This window comes from Triticum aestivum, chromosome 7B (assembly GCF_018294505.1).
Source record: "Triticum aestivum cultivar Chinese Spring chromosome 7B, IWGSC CS RefSeq v2.1, whole genome shotgun sequence".
NCBI lineage: Eukaryota > Viridiplantae > Streptophyta > Magnoliopsida > Poales > Poaceae > Triticum > Triticum aestivum.
The window spans coordinates 746,445,912-746,461,105 of record NC_057813.1 but is presented as its reverse complement, the minus strand read 5'-3'; the positions used below and the strand labels follow the sequence as shown (position 1 = coordinate 746,461,105).

At 44.0% G+C, this 15,194-nt stretch overlaps 2 protein-coding genes across 2 annotated transcripts; both read left to right on the top strand.

The window, feature by feature from the left end:
* Positions 1-1,817: 1,817 nt before the first annotated feature.
* On the top strand, positions 1,818-9,706 carry LOC123158740 (uncharacterized). The gene is made up of 7 exons (XM_044576615.1): positions 1,818-1,872; positions 4,822-4,878; positions 4,987-5,527; positions 6,068-6,129; positions 6,245-6,299; positions 6,381-6,458; positions 9,587-9,706. Exons 3-7 carry the CDS (start codon positions 5,021-5,023, stop codon positions 9,704-9,706), a joined length of 822 nt encoding a protein of 273 aa, XP_044432550.1. The 5' UTR covers positions 1,818-1,872; positions 4,822-4,878; positions 4,987-5,020.
* An 8-nt stretch (positions 9,707-9,714) lies between these two features.
* LOC123161642 (putative coatomer subunit beta'-3) lies at positions 9,715-12,986 on the top strand. Its single transcript, XM_044579454.1, has 5 exons — positions 9,715-10,043; positions 10,156-10,287; positions 10,398-10,546; positions 10,724-10,795; positions 12,607-12,986. Exons 1-5 carry the CDS (start codon positions 9,822-9,824, stop codon positions 12,686-12,688), a joined length of 657 nt encoding a protein of 218 aa, XP_044435389.1. The 5' UTR covers positions 9,715-9,821; the 3' UTR covers positions 12,689-12,986.
* Positions 12,987-15,194: the final 2,208 nt, after the last annotated feature.

Sequence of the window (15,194 nt, the reverse complement as noted above, 5' to 3'; positions counted from 1 at the left end):
ACGTCCGATAGATCCAGCCTGCTGGGGCCACAGCACGGAAAAGCCCAAAAAGAAAGACAATAAGAAAAAAGAGAAATGAATACCGACACCGGCAGATCAGCGGAGAAAGGAAGCCCGGCAACTGTTGCACCCTCCGAAGAAGTACCACCACGCTCCCGGTATCCCGAAGCGTCGTGCACCAAGCAACACCTTCAAGAAGGGATGAGATAGCGTCGCCATTGTTGCCCGAACAAGTTCTAGCGTTTCCCTCGGTACATTGGGGATAGTGGGGAAGGGATACACCCGACGCCCCTCAGGAAGGACCGGCGGCGCCCTTAGGCGTCACAGCATCGGTGCCGGACAAGCCGACGGGGATTTCTCCGGATCCACGACGACCACCACCCCATGCACTTCAAAATGCACCACCCCATCAGCCGCCGACCTGCTTGTGCCACCACGATTACCGGACAACCATTGCCGCCTCACTGGAGCTGCCAACACGAGACATGGAGAGGGAAAGGCGACATTGGCCATGAGGGCGAGCACAACTCGACCGGAAGGAGGGGACAACCTCCATCGCCGCAGCGTAGCTGACCGGACGCAGCGACGAGGACTAGTCGGGCCCCGACGGCCCGGCCGGGTCCACGTGGACCCGGAAAGTCCTGCCACCATGCTGCAGCTCGCCGATCGACGAAGTCCTCACCGCCCTCAGACCGCCACTACCTCTCTAACACCAGGAAGTGCCGCCGCTAAGCGACGAGCCACCGGCCCACCCCAACCCAGATATTGTCCAAATGGGCCTAGATCTGGGTTGGACGGACGCCGCCAGCCACTAGCGCCGCCCCACGGCCAACGAACGCACCGTCGCGTCGAGAGCACCGTGGCATGTAGTAGCACCACCGCCGGGCCACACCAACGCCGTCGCCAGCCACCACCACCCGAGCAAGGGAGGCCGCGCACGGGGAAGGGCTGGCCCGCCGCCGCCAGCACCATGCGGACAGGGCCCGGCGGCGGGGGGGGGTGGAGGGGAGACGAGGACGAGGCCCCCGGTCGCCTCGCTCGGGGAGGCGACGCGGGGGTTATGGGGGAGGGAGGGAGGGGAGGTGGGTGGGGAAGTGGGGGGAGGGCAAGCGGCAGCGCGGGGAACCCTAAGGGAGCCTCTCGACCGCACCCGCAAGTGCATCTGATTTGACATCGAGATCAGGAGATCTGACATCTGCTGCTCCTGGATCTGGTGAGATGCCAAACTCGAGAAGATCAGCATCTGGCAGCAGTCCGCGGTGTACTCCATGTTACCCGAATCTTACAATCCGGCCTGCAGTGGTACGATGCACCGTAAAATAAATCCATTTAAATTACCTTGTCTCTTATTACAGGCCATCAGCACCTTTTGGCCATATTGGTGTGTAGACTTTGTCATGTCAAACTAAATCCTTCATTTAATTCCTTTGCAAACTGAATTTTTATAGAATGAAATGGGAAACAGCAAATGTTTGTCTCATACAATATATATTTTTCTGGTATGCACAACATAATTATAATCAAAGAAGCAAGTAGTCGTGCTTATCCGTATATATGTGGCGATGGCGATGGCATTACACATCCATATGCATCTCTCGAGTCAACTCACTTATTTTGAAACGATTCGTCCAGTTGTACTAACTAAACATTTTTCTCGTCAAGCATGGATAAACTAGTTCACCAATAACCAATTGGATGCAGATCTAGATCCATCTAACGGTCAGCTCTCTGCTGATACAATCTCACATTCACATCTCCTCCCCTATCCTCTATATGTAGGTAGCTTCAGAAGACTAGCCAGGCAACATCTCAGAAACGGGCAAGCTAATTCAGTACGCGCGCAGGAGCGAGCTGCAGCCCTTGCATCTACAGGTAACTAATCACTAACACCTTTTAATCCATTGAACTTCTGCTAGATTAACCATGTTTAGCTACGATTGCATGCTCTGGAAATTTCATCGTCGTCGATCACAGCTTTATGCATATGTTTGCCATCAGTTCGCTGCCAATATGTTATAGCTGCCTCTTGGTCTGGTAGCACTAATTGGCAAGCCATCAGGTTGAGCAGTCGCAAATCCAGTTAGGGCAAAGTTATGACCGGCCAGCTACAGCTAGGATACTGTCTTTGCCTCTTTGGCACACAATTCTCACCACAAATCAACTCGATTTCTCCAAGCTACTGCTAATCCTTTCCTTCCACCATTAATTTTCTTCGGAAATGTTAACGCCCACACGTGTGGGCGTTAGCCAACTCGCCCACACGCCTCCATCACCATCCAGCGTCTTTTGCATGAATCTTAGCATAAAAATATTGATTTTATGTGCCACGTAGGACAAGGCGTGTGTGTGGTGTGTGACATAATTCGCCCACACATCCGATTTGCCACACGGAGGGACCGGTGTGTGGGCGTTTAGCAGTTCACCCACACATCAGTTTTCAGTCACGCACAAGGGCTGATGTGTGGGCGTTTGCCATCTTGCCCACACGTCCGCCTCCTTTCCCACACCCAAGCTGCCAGTTGCCATGCGTTTTGCAGTGTACATGGCAACTGCCCTAGTGTGATTACAAGCAGATGGCAACTCTCTCTTTTTTTTACCCAAACATGTCAGTTGCCATATGTTTTCATGGTACATGGCAAACTGCCCTAGCGTGCACGTAAGCCGATGGCAACTCTTTTTTTTTACATGGCAACTGCCCTAACGTGCTTGTGAGCACATGGTAACTATCTATTTTACCCGAACATGTTTTTTTTGCCATGCCATTTTTTCAGTGCTAGACGGCAACTGCCAAGTGTTAGTAGGTGGCAACTCCTAAAGTTTTGACATCATGGCAACTGTAGTAAACCAGACCACACATGGCAACAGTTGTAGTTGTCCAAAAAATGGCAATCTGGAAGTTTGACCTGAGATGGCAACTGCAGTTGAGCAGACATGGCAACTGTAGTTGTCTGACATGGCAACCGTAGTTCAGCGACATGACAACTACACTTAAACGAACATAGACGAGGGTCCGGCCCATGGCAACTGCGTGCACGCGATAAAGTGTCACGTGGGGCGTGCGGGACCATGAGGTACGAGGCCTGACGTACCGGATGTGTGGGCGTTATCTATTTTCACCCACACGCACGCGTGTAAGAGGGACCGGGAGGGAAAAAAAAGGCGAGTGGACGCTAATTGTTTTGCCAACACACAAGCGTGTGGGCTGGTCCTCTTATGCACCACACAGAACGTGTGAGCAGATTTCTTAACGCCCACACATGTGGCAGTTATCGGGACCCATTTTCTTTTGCCTGGTCGATGATCTGCCACCTCTAATCTTCAGCCTTGTCCTCCATTCTCCTCCCCAACCAAACCCTGCCTATGAGTTCCTAAATCAGACCGTGCGGGACTACTGGGTTAGTTACTTCATGATTTTATCCTTTCAGATGGACGTAGTGTCTGAATAATGTCCCAGTGTACTCTGTGTCTCTGTCACACTTTTCTGATTTCGCTACATGTTTATGAACTTTTATCGATGATGCAGAGGCCGCGGTTGAGAACGAGTCCATTTTTTATCTAAAAAGAAAAATGGATTGATATATACATCATGGCATTTATTTTGGAACGGAGGGAGTAGCATGTAACGGAATATTCCATTTTCTCAAAAAAGAAAGTGTTGATATATAGCAATTACATACTCCTTTCCTATTTCCAGAACAGCTAGAATCCATATGTACCAAGTCTTCCTTCACGGCCGACAGTGCCATCAAATGGAGTCATGGACTTCGATACCATTGGCAGGTTTTGGTTACTAGTTTAATTAATTAATCTAGCATCACACATCTCAGTCGCTTTAGGGGGGCAGTGTAATTTAGTCAAAGCCTAGAAATACGCTAACGCTAACATATTCAAGCGGCAATTTGCGGCCGACGGCATCACATCGACTTCCATACATACGGTTTGGCATATTTTGGTCACTATAATCTAGCATCTCACATCTACACTGCGTGCTTAGGGGTTATTGTACTTAATTGCACGCTTAAGCTATCATATTCATGGGGCGACTGGCCGACATACATATATTATATGTCTGATACCTGGCTACTTGTTAGTCTTAACCAAGGTGCATCGTGCCCAGAAAGATCCTTATAATTAGCTAAATGAACGGTGGATCGATGTACATCCATGTTAAATAAAAGAGACGGTTTTGCGCTGCTTAGTCGTTGTGCTCGGTCTTATGGGCTAGCGTAACATTCTACATCTAAATAGCTAGCCGACAGTACCAGATTTCTCTGCATGTGTGTCTTCACATCACCTCAATTATTGATAGGTGTCCATCAAAATTGTATCGCACCAGCAAATCATTAATGTGCGCATAAGTTATAATTAAATTTTTGCATTAATCTATCGATGCAAACAATGCCACCTCATCAAGACATTAATGCATGTCTTTTATTCCGAGGAAGTCAAGTCTTGCAATGCACTCACAAGTCTACTACTCCAATTATTGGTAGCCATTTGATTGAACTTCTGTGACATCAGCAAGTCATACATGTACTCATAAATTACATTTTTTGAATCATTCTATCCATGCAAACAATGTCATCTCATCAAGCCATGCATTTCTTTTTTCTTTCCAGGGAATGAAGCTATGCATGTCACTCACAAGTTATATTTTTTGCATTAGTATTTGTGTAGTAATTGGACCATATATGTGTTAAACATTTTGAGGAAAAAAATATAGTTCATGTTTAACATTTCTGTTAAAAGATTGCATCAAGTCAAATTCAATTCAAAAGTTTCTTATTTTTATACATATGACCGCAAGTTTAAGCTTGACAGGATCAGCAACATTGGATGTGGTGGATCTGCTCACGGTCTCACATGTTTAACAGGAAGGTAATCTTTTATTTAGCTGTGTAAACCCACTGATGAAAAACCATGCCTGCATCTACCTCCTATGTATAATTCATGCCAGACTTGTTAATACGTTTTTTTATTTGTTAGGGTTGTGATTGTAAAAGACGATGTGGTAGAAATTATGGATATCAATAATCAAAATAATTATCCAGAGGAATCTGGGCACCATAGCGATTCATCGTTATATTATATGACGAGACCAGGGGGCAATAATATTGATAAGGTTAGAAACCTACCTGATGGCCACAACCCTCTGGAGATGTGGTTCGCTCGTGAGCCCAACAAGTCCATCCCGTGCTCACTGCACCTAACAAACAACATAGATCAGAATGTGGCATTCAGGCTTATAGAAAAGAGTGGGACATCAATGGGCCACTTCAAGTATGAGCAACTATACGGTATTGTGCCTCCCAGATCCTCTTACACTTTGGTCATGAAAAAGGAACAAGCATCACTTGGTCTGGTTATTCAGAGCAGTACATCAGGGGATAGGTACAAAATGCTATTCAAAGACCAATCCAAGTGTGATGATTTCTTTTCTGAAGCGAAAGAGATGGGAGATTTGGTGCATCAGGTGGCACTAAAAACTGTATACAGTCCACTTCAAATAGGGCTGACGACGTCTGAGGTGAGTTGGTTCATCTACACAAAACATTAATTGTTTAATTTTCTTGGAAAACGGTGAGGACAATGTAGATTAAAGTTATTATAGAACTATATGTACAAAACATTATTTTGTATACCATCTTTCCCTATAAAGTCCCGCAGGCAAAAGATCTCACCACATCCCTAAGATGCCACATCCTTGTCCAACCACCCGCAACTCACATGCTACCGTTTCCTCAAAACAAAAATTCAGAAATATTCTGATTTAATACTTGAAATCATGCATGTTCTGTTCTTTTATACATGCCCAACTTTTCATGATTAAGCGACACATTTTTTGCTTTGAAAAGACAGAAGTGGTGCACATAAAAGGAAAATTTTGGATAGCAACATAATTTGCATCCTGGGATGTAGTGACATGGATCAGCAGAGCCATGGTTCAGAAAATCCTCTTCCTTTCTCTTTTAGCTTCATCTCAAACTTTGAGCTAGTGTTCCCTAAAATGGAGAAACTTTGAGCTGGTATTATCCCTAATGCCGACGAGAGTTATTTTTGGGTCCAGATCATATCCACAGAGGACATCTCTATTAGCACATCCATAGATGGACATCCAACGGAACCATGGTGAGTTCATAGCATGATATGAGTACTAGAATCTCTTTTTTCTCCAGTAATAATTATCACATTATTGTTCTGGATACCACTAACCTATGGTAATTTTCTTAAAATTTTCACAAAGGATTATAACCGGTCATCGAGATGGACGCGTTTTTTGGTGGAAGTACGACTCAAAGGCAAGTTAATGTATTCTCTCGTGTTGTACATTCATAAAAACATAGTATACTTATAATTTGAATTATTTGTTGCTGATGTAGTCTATTAATCAAAGGCAAATCCGAGCATCATCGGCTTCTGCATGGACATCTTGGATGCACAGAGTTTTCCACCCAAAGGTAGAAATTATCACCACGCTCTGTGATCTTAATTTTTCAACTTCACTTCACTGAATGCTTTCATTCTTAGCACTTGGAGGTTGCAGGGAACTTTGGTACAAATTAACTGCCAGTTGGTCACATAAAATAACCAATAAGTTAACTGCAAATAGTTCTCCTCTACAAGAACAAAAACATCATCTTGGATGGCAGTACCACAGATGGCTCATTCAAATAATCTTGGAAAAATACTCTAAAGCGTGTTTGTGACAAGCAGATTATTTTTTTGCCGGTTCAAGTAGATATTGGCTGTTGGAACTCGCCCACAGATCGATCATGTCAAATCATGATGAACGCAAACACACACGAAAATTTTCGCCAAAGGTCGTGCCTTGTTCTTTTTCCTCTTTATTTTCTCTGGTTTTCTCCCTTTTTCCCACACGATATATAATCGCCATGGCCTGCCCGTGTATATATAAGTTCAGCCAAGCCCTCATGTCCAACTCTTCCTAGTCCGACTCTTATACAAATCTACTCAAACTCAAACTAATCCAACTAAGACACAGCTCTTACACGGACTACTAGTAGTACACGTGCAGACATGACTCAAACTTAGTACTCTAAACCGAATACTACTAGGACACATCACGCATACGTGCGTGCACTTCTACATGCACAAGTGACACTAATTAACTACCCAAGATTATGAGATTTTTTACGGTACATCATACTATCCAATATAATGAGTAGTATTAAACCGATCCAACGGTCTTAGTAATTCCTTATTAGGGGTATATTAGTCCTTTGAGATCTAACTGTAATTATTCAGTTAACTAAATGAAATATGATTCATCTAATTAACTATAATCATTATAGCGGACGCCGATTGCGTGCCGTCGTCCCCAGCCTCCGACGATAATCGCCGCCGACCGCAGCCCCCAACCTTCACCATTCCGATTCCCAAAGCCATTTGCAAGCCACCGTCCCTACAACCTCTGCCATCGACGCTCCCTGCTTTCCCCCCGTCGCGCACATCAAAAGGTCCGCAGGTTGACTGGGATGACTATCGCCACTGGATTGATTGGTTTTAAGTATATCATGTACTAATCCCGCGTGCGGGCGCACACATTCAGAACTAAGCTAGCACAGATGCGCACCATCCATCCAGCAGGCACACACAGCTAACAGTGGAGAGACTAGAGAGAGATATGAAGGACTGAGTTACCTACGTGAGGGAGAGAAATCGTTGACGACGCAGGGAGGAAGTGATCTCAGGGAGCGGCCGGAGGTGGGGTCCGTGGCCTGGGGCTCCGAGCGATGTAGAGAGCAACTCCTATGCGTCCGAGTAGATGGCCATGGTCATCGTGGCGCGGCTGCGTCGAATCATTAGGTGTGCCTGCGTCAATGACCTCGGCGTGTCCGGGGAAAGCTGAATTTAATTTATTAACTACCAAAAATATCCTTAACGCCTTAATATACTACACAAACCGTGCGGTAGTATTGATAAATCTGGTACATTCGTTCACTAAAATGGATGGTCCATATATCTTAGATGTACTATAAAAGGTCTCAATATTATTCGTAACAATCTTTTCCTAATCTTGACACTTTGTCTTATATGCTCTTCAAATCTTGCTCGTTGACGATTCACCCCTTGTCGACTCAGCCCCTCGCACCAAGACAAGTCAAATTGCCGGATAGATCATTTGCAACAATCTCCCCTGCAATTTTGACTTGGCGAATTTACGGACCACATCAAATATGCCTTGGATTACCCATCCTCGCTACTAACCTGTGAAATACACCCGGTGGACTACACCATCCACACTAGTGAGATACATGTAGACTCCTTGTGGATCACACCACTCGTGCACTCCAGCCTCATGTAGAGACATGGCCTCATTGAAGAGACTCACTCCACTGGTTTATCACCACCATATACTTGAACTTGATCCTCCTGTCGAGACACATAGACGACCTGGGTGCGCTTCATCTACAACGCCTCCTCACGGAGACGAACACTTGGACATGACGATGATGACGACCGACCGAACCGCACGAATCTTGACTCTAACTCTCCGGACAACGATCTTGACGACTTTCCGGCACCGCACCATGGCACCACCGCTCCCGTCAACGATCTTCTTCCACCGCCTTCCCGGCGACAGCCTATTGTCTCCCTCCATGTCGCTCTGCCGAACGACAATCGCACGACCCTTCTCGTCGATGCACCACCCAACGACTTCATTGTCCACCCGAGGCGCTAGTAGGTCACCACCTTGGGGTAAGCACGCCTCAAATCGATCTAGCTCTGATACCAATTGTTAAAACTTGCCCACGGATCGATCACATCAAAACATGATGAACACAAGCACACGCGATTTTTTTTTTTTTTGCTAATAGCACTTGTCGAGCCTTGTTCTTTTTCCTCTTTATTTTCTCTGGTTTTCTACCTTTTTTCCACACGATAAATAATCACTATGGCCACACGTTCAGCCAAGCCCTCGCGTTCAACTCTTCCTAGTCCAGACTCTTGGACAAAATCCTACTCAAACTCAAACTAATCCAACTAAAACACAGATCCTACGCGGACTACTAGTAGTACACGTGCAGACATAACTCAAACTTGTACTCTAAACCGAATACTACTAGGACACATCACGCATAATGCGTGCACTTCTACATGTACACGTGCGCTAATTAACTACTCAAGATTATTCCTAATCTCTTTCTAATCTTGGCACTTCGTCCTCTATGCTCTTCCGATCTTGCTCGTTGAATTCACCCCTTGTCGACTCATCCGCTCGCACCACAACAAGTCAAATTGCCGGATAGATCATTCGCAACATTGGCTGGATTGCCAACGTATCACGTAGGTAGGGGACTTTGAGAACTTGGACTGAAAGGTGAGAGCTAGCTTAGTCGTGGGGAGAATACACAGCGACAGCGCATCTGAAACCTACGTCCTGGAGAAAACTGGGAATTGGGATGGATGGCGACCAACGTAGTGGTGTCATATGTATATAGTTCTGTTAGATGTAAAGCGTCATCACAACAAAAGCTCCATCAACCTGTATGCATCGGCAGATGGAAATGTATGCCTTGTTTTATTGCGTTGAACTAACAAAGTTGCTCGTATTTACTGGCAGTCTAGCACGCAGGAATTGATGGATTCCCTTAAAATCTCAGAGCAACCAGGCATTCTTTCTGGCTCTTTTCTAACTAAGCTTCTCACGTCATCTAGACATCATCATAATGGTAATAAATAATTTTTAAACTCTCATTGCAGTTTCCTCCATCAAATTTATTGCAAGAAAACAATGGATTGTGGCTGGGGCAGATGATGGTATCGTTTATGTGTACAAATGTGTCTCTGGAACACACATGAAAAAGATCAAGAGTTTCCATGCTGATTTTCGTTACATTATCCCCCTAGCCGTTCATCCAATCCAGCCGTGTGTGCTGTCATCGGGGAAGCTCTGGGACTGGAACAAGGCCTGGAAGTGCACACGAACATTTGCCACTAGCAGCGTTATATTTCAGGTCATGTTTAACCAAGAGGACACCAATAGTTTTGCGGCTGCGTTGCAAGATGGCACAATAGAGGTTTGGTCGGGTTTGTCCTTACGCTAAGTAAAATTTGAAGTATGAAGATAAGTTCAGCTACAAAACCTGAATTAATTACCTCATGCTCATGGACTACATTGTTCATGTTCAGGTTTGGAGCCTCGATTCTCCTGTACGAAATTATACTCTGTCGGGGCATTTGGACCAAGTGAACTGCCTTGACTTTTTCAGACGTGATAATCGTCAGTATTTGATCACTGGCTCTAATGATTGTACTGCCAAGGTTCGTAAGCCATTGTTATTGAACGTCACAACTAGCTAATAGAGTACACATGCGCATAGTGAGTAATAATGCTGAAAATATGTATGCTTAATTTGTTTCTATCAAAACAGATATGGGACTTGCAGAAAATGGCCTGCATTCATACGGTCGAAGCTATCATGTCACCAGTTATTTTTGCCATTTCCCTTCCCGGTCGTCCATATCTGGTTACAGCTTCAAAACATAGAACTGTCCAAGTGTGGAGCTCCACTGATTTCAGGTTATTGATCAACAGAGAATATATCATTTTCCTTCAGATTTTGAAACCACCCATATTGCTTGCTATCTCATTGTCTTCTTATTATCTAGAATCAACGTAATCCATAGACATGGTTATCTAATTTGAATCTTAATTTTCTCTTGGGAAATTGAAAGTGTGCTCAATATTCGTCTGCAGGCTCGTGAGGACCGTTAACCTACAGGCTGGTGGACCTGTTCGTGGTCTTGTATGTTTGATGGGTTCAAGGAGGTACCTATGCATCCCTATCCTTGTTTCCTTTTACTTTTTGACTGCCTAAGGTGTCTATGCATCCTTGTTCTCTCTACTTCTTTAACTTTTTGACTGCCTAAGGTATCTATATATCCTTTTTTTTTGTTCCCATCTTACTTTTGGGTTTTGCTGCGTAAGAACAATGCTTCTCTGCATGCTCTGTTAGAAGTAGAAAATAAATTGTAGGCAGTAGAAAATAAATTTAACAATAATCAGTAATCAACCATTTTTCCGGCCATTGTTTAAACATATGTATAGTTTGTTCTGTTAGAAGTATAATTATGTTTTAAGTTAGAGATTAGGAGTTAGAGATAGGATTGGTTTAAACCATGTATAACTTGTCCCCTACTCCAAGTCTCTCTCACATATTGTACTCTATATATATCCCACACGTGGGTCAGATCAATACAACATACAACACACAATATTATCATCCTACAATTTCTACATGGTATTAGAGCGGTTTGTCTAACGACGCCGATCCTAGGACCTTCCGCTACTTCCGCAGCGCGCCACCCCCGGGGAGATTAATCTCCTCTCCCCGGGGGCGCGGCACGCGATCAATCAGAGATTAGATCGGTTCATAGATTGATCAGTTCCATAGATTAGGTCAATTCAATTTTCGAAATTCTATTAGATTAGGTTTTCTTTAGCCACCAAATAAATATCTGAAGACCCAAATTCCGGTGAGAAAAATCCTAGCAGATCGGTGCAGAAATCTTTATCCCAGACGGTGGCCAAATCACGCCACCCGGCGTGCTTCCTGGATCCCTCGCTCGAACAGGCGATGGTGCACGGGCTCTTGCACGGCCGCACACCAAGACTGGATCACGGGAGGGAACTCCACGGCCAGTACGCGGCGAGCCCCCTGCAACCAGATTGCATCCACGTACAGATCGATTTCCAGCCGCTGCACACGACGTTCATCGTCGGAGTCGCAGCCTCGCCAGGGGATTCCATACTGCAGCGCCAACCAGCTGTCCGCGTACGTCGCGCACAGCGCACGAGCGCGTTCCAGAAGACCAACCGGCGGCTTCTCCAACAGGGATGCGATCGGATCTGCATCAACCCCACAACATCTGCCAGCCCCTCGACATCAAGCTCCACCAAGCGTCCCTGTGCAGCCAACAGAGTCTCCTTCCAGCCATGCGTAGGTATGCCCATGCATGCTAACGTTTCCATCCAGGAATCATGCACATGGACACATCGACCACGGCTACATCACCATGATCGGCTACCTGGACATTGACATTAATGGCTACGTCTACAGCAACTCATCGGCAACAACTCCAGTCAACAGCGTCCGCGTCGTCACTAGCGTCCACGCCACTCCCGCTGTGACTGCGGGAGGGAATAGAGGAGAAGACAGGAAGGCACCAGAAAGGGACGCAGTCACCGCCCTAGGTGTCGACTCATCAGAGACGCAGTTGATGATGGCGCGGCAGAGAAGACGACGAAAGCACAAGAGTTCAAATTCATTCGTCATCGTCCGCTTCACTCCCGCTACGACTGAGGGGGAATGTTAGAAGTATAATTATGTTTTAAGTTAGAGATTAGGAGTTAGAGATAGGATTGGTTTAAACCATGTACGACTTGTCCCCTACTCCAAGTCTCTCTCACATATTGTACTCTATATATATCCCACACGTGGGTCAGATCAATACAACATACAACACACAATATTATCATCCTACAATTTCTACATGTTCATTACCGCCAGCTCCTTTTAACATTATCCCCATTTCCAATGATGTCAAAGTTTAAGAGCATAATATTTTTTTATCTTGCAGGGTTGCTATTGGACAAAGCAATTCATTATCGATCATGGAAATCGACGATGAAGAAGCAGTTGCTAGCGAGGGCAACAAATGAGAATACCATTGCGTGCAAGGAAATCCATGATCTCTGTGCCAACATGGTTGATCGATGAATTCTTTCGATTTGGTATTAGTGGATACACATTTATATTGTTGACTCCGTTTTATGCTAATGCCCGGGGGTAGAGAAACTATGATGTGCTCTATCTATCGTTTCCCTTATCTGATTCTATCTTTTGAAGATGATCTGTTTCTGTCATTGTATTTGATTTACCACTGGATTTCATCATTTGGTCACACACTCATGGATCATATTTTGTGACCAATTTATCTTGCCACCATTGTCAACTTTATGTCTGCAAGCGTCTATATGCTGTGTGTGCGGACAAACTCTGAACCAAAAGGCACATTTTGCCCAAACGAAAAACTGGTTGCAACTTGCTAATTTTACATTTGAGTTTAGTACATATGACGCTCTTTGTAACATACTACTTCCTCCGTCCCAAAATAAGTGTCGCAACTTTGTACTAACATTAGTACAAAGTTGTACTAAAGTTGAGAAACTTATTTTGGGACGGAGGGAGTACATAATAACACATTGTCGAAGGTGTTCGCTTACATTACACTACTACCAAACAGAACAGGGCGTAGGTAGAGATTCAGACTAATCGGGTTGCAATGAACAACAATCACAGAAAGGCGACACAATTTGGTTGCAAGATTATAGATTGCAGTTGCAATGCAGCAACAGAAGCTTTGAGGAAATTTACAAGGAGGGGAGGTTATGCGGGATGAAGGTAAGTTTCTTGACCTGCTTCTCGGTGAGGCGCCCGGTCACGAGCTCAAAGAGCAGCACACGATAGCTTCAGATGTCACTCTTGGCCGTCAGGGTGCTCTGGTGTCGCATATCCTACAACACCAGCTACCCACCAATGCATGTCATTCGGCTCCCTACTCATGAGCATCAAGGTGTCCTCCATGAATGTGTATCCAAATAAAATACATGCAGTCCTCCTGCATGGTTCGAAAAAACAATGTGTATCCAAATGAATGTCCAGTGTGCCCTTCACCAACAGAATCAGAAGTTTCCATGAGCAATGTGTTACCACCATTTGATTTGCGGTAAATTTTGATGGAAAGCTATTGGATCAGTTCTCGCCAACGAGGAGCCTTTGTCGTCGTTCTTCTTCTTTTTTGTTACTGACTCGTTGTCGAGCTTTTTTTTTAGACAAGAGGCTAGCGTCCCTCTTCTTTTTCGCTACTCCCTCCGTTCCTAAATATAAGTCCTTTTCGAGATTCCAATACGGACTACATAAATAACAGAATGAGTGAATCTATATTCTAAAATATGTCTATTTACATCTGTATGTAGTTCATATTGGAATCTCTAAAAAGACTTATATTTAAAAATGGAGGGAGTAGGTAAATACTGTAAACTAACTTTTCGTAATGTGGGTACCTTTGTTTGGAAGGAGTCAAAACTTCTGATATGTAATAAACGGGCTGTTGAAGTTTTAGGGTTTTGTCTTGTTCATCGCACTCCACTATTAGCACCACACTCACCACTTGACTTGTTGCAACAATATATAAGAGCAAAGGTTCTTTTTCACTCGGGGCAACAAGTACTGGTTGGTTGCGTGGGAGAGCACCTTTTTCAGTTCCTCAAAACCTACTTGAGCTTCATTACTCCATCTGAACTTGTCACCATTCAGAAAAAATGTTGATGACATTTCAGAAAAATGTTCTTAACATTTAAAAAAAATGTTCACCACGCATTTTAAAATATCCATGCATTGTAAAAGAAATTGTTTGCCCAACTTAAAGAAATGTTCATACCATTCAGAAAAAATGTCCATGACATTTCAAAAAAAATGTGGAAATTGAAAATTTGAGTGAAAAACGAAAATTTTGTTCCTGTAAAAAAATTAAATATCTGTGCCATTTAAAAATTTGCTCATGTCATCTAAAAAAATTCACGTGTTTAAAAATATGTTTTGTGGCATTTTCAAAAATGGTTCATGAAAATGTAAAAAAAACTCAGGTAATTTAGAAAACAAATTGTCACCATGTGTTTAAAAAAAATGTTTAATGCAGATTTTACAAATGTACAACATGTAATCAGATAAATGCTCAACGTGTATTTAAAAAATGTACAATGTGTATCTAAATACGCTTGAGTAATATACAAAATATGCTTAACATCTATTAAGAAATCAACATGTATTTGAAAATAAGAAGAAAAAAATGAAAAAAAAAATGAAAATGAAAATGAAAACCTAAAAACGATAAAGAAAAACATAGGAAAAAGGCGTAGATCCTTCCCAAAACTGTCAAAACCAGAGGGAAGGTTATACGAATCGGTCCTCGGAAGCTTTCCTAAACCGCTCACTTAATGAGGCAGCCCATTTCATCGATCGGCAGAGGCGGTGCAAGCTACGTTCTCGCATTAAGCGAGACATACCATTTGCGGTGTTACCCGCCGTCCGTTGATTTGTTCTGTTTCGAGCGTTTTCAGCTTTATTATTATTTATGAATCAGCCCCACTAACATAATATTGTGGC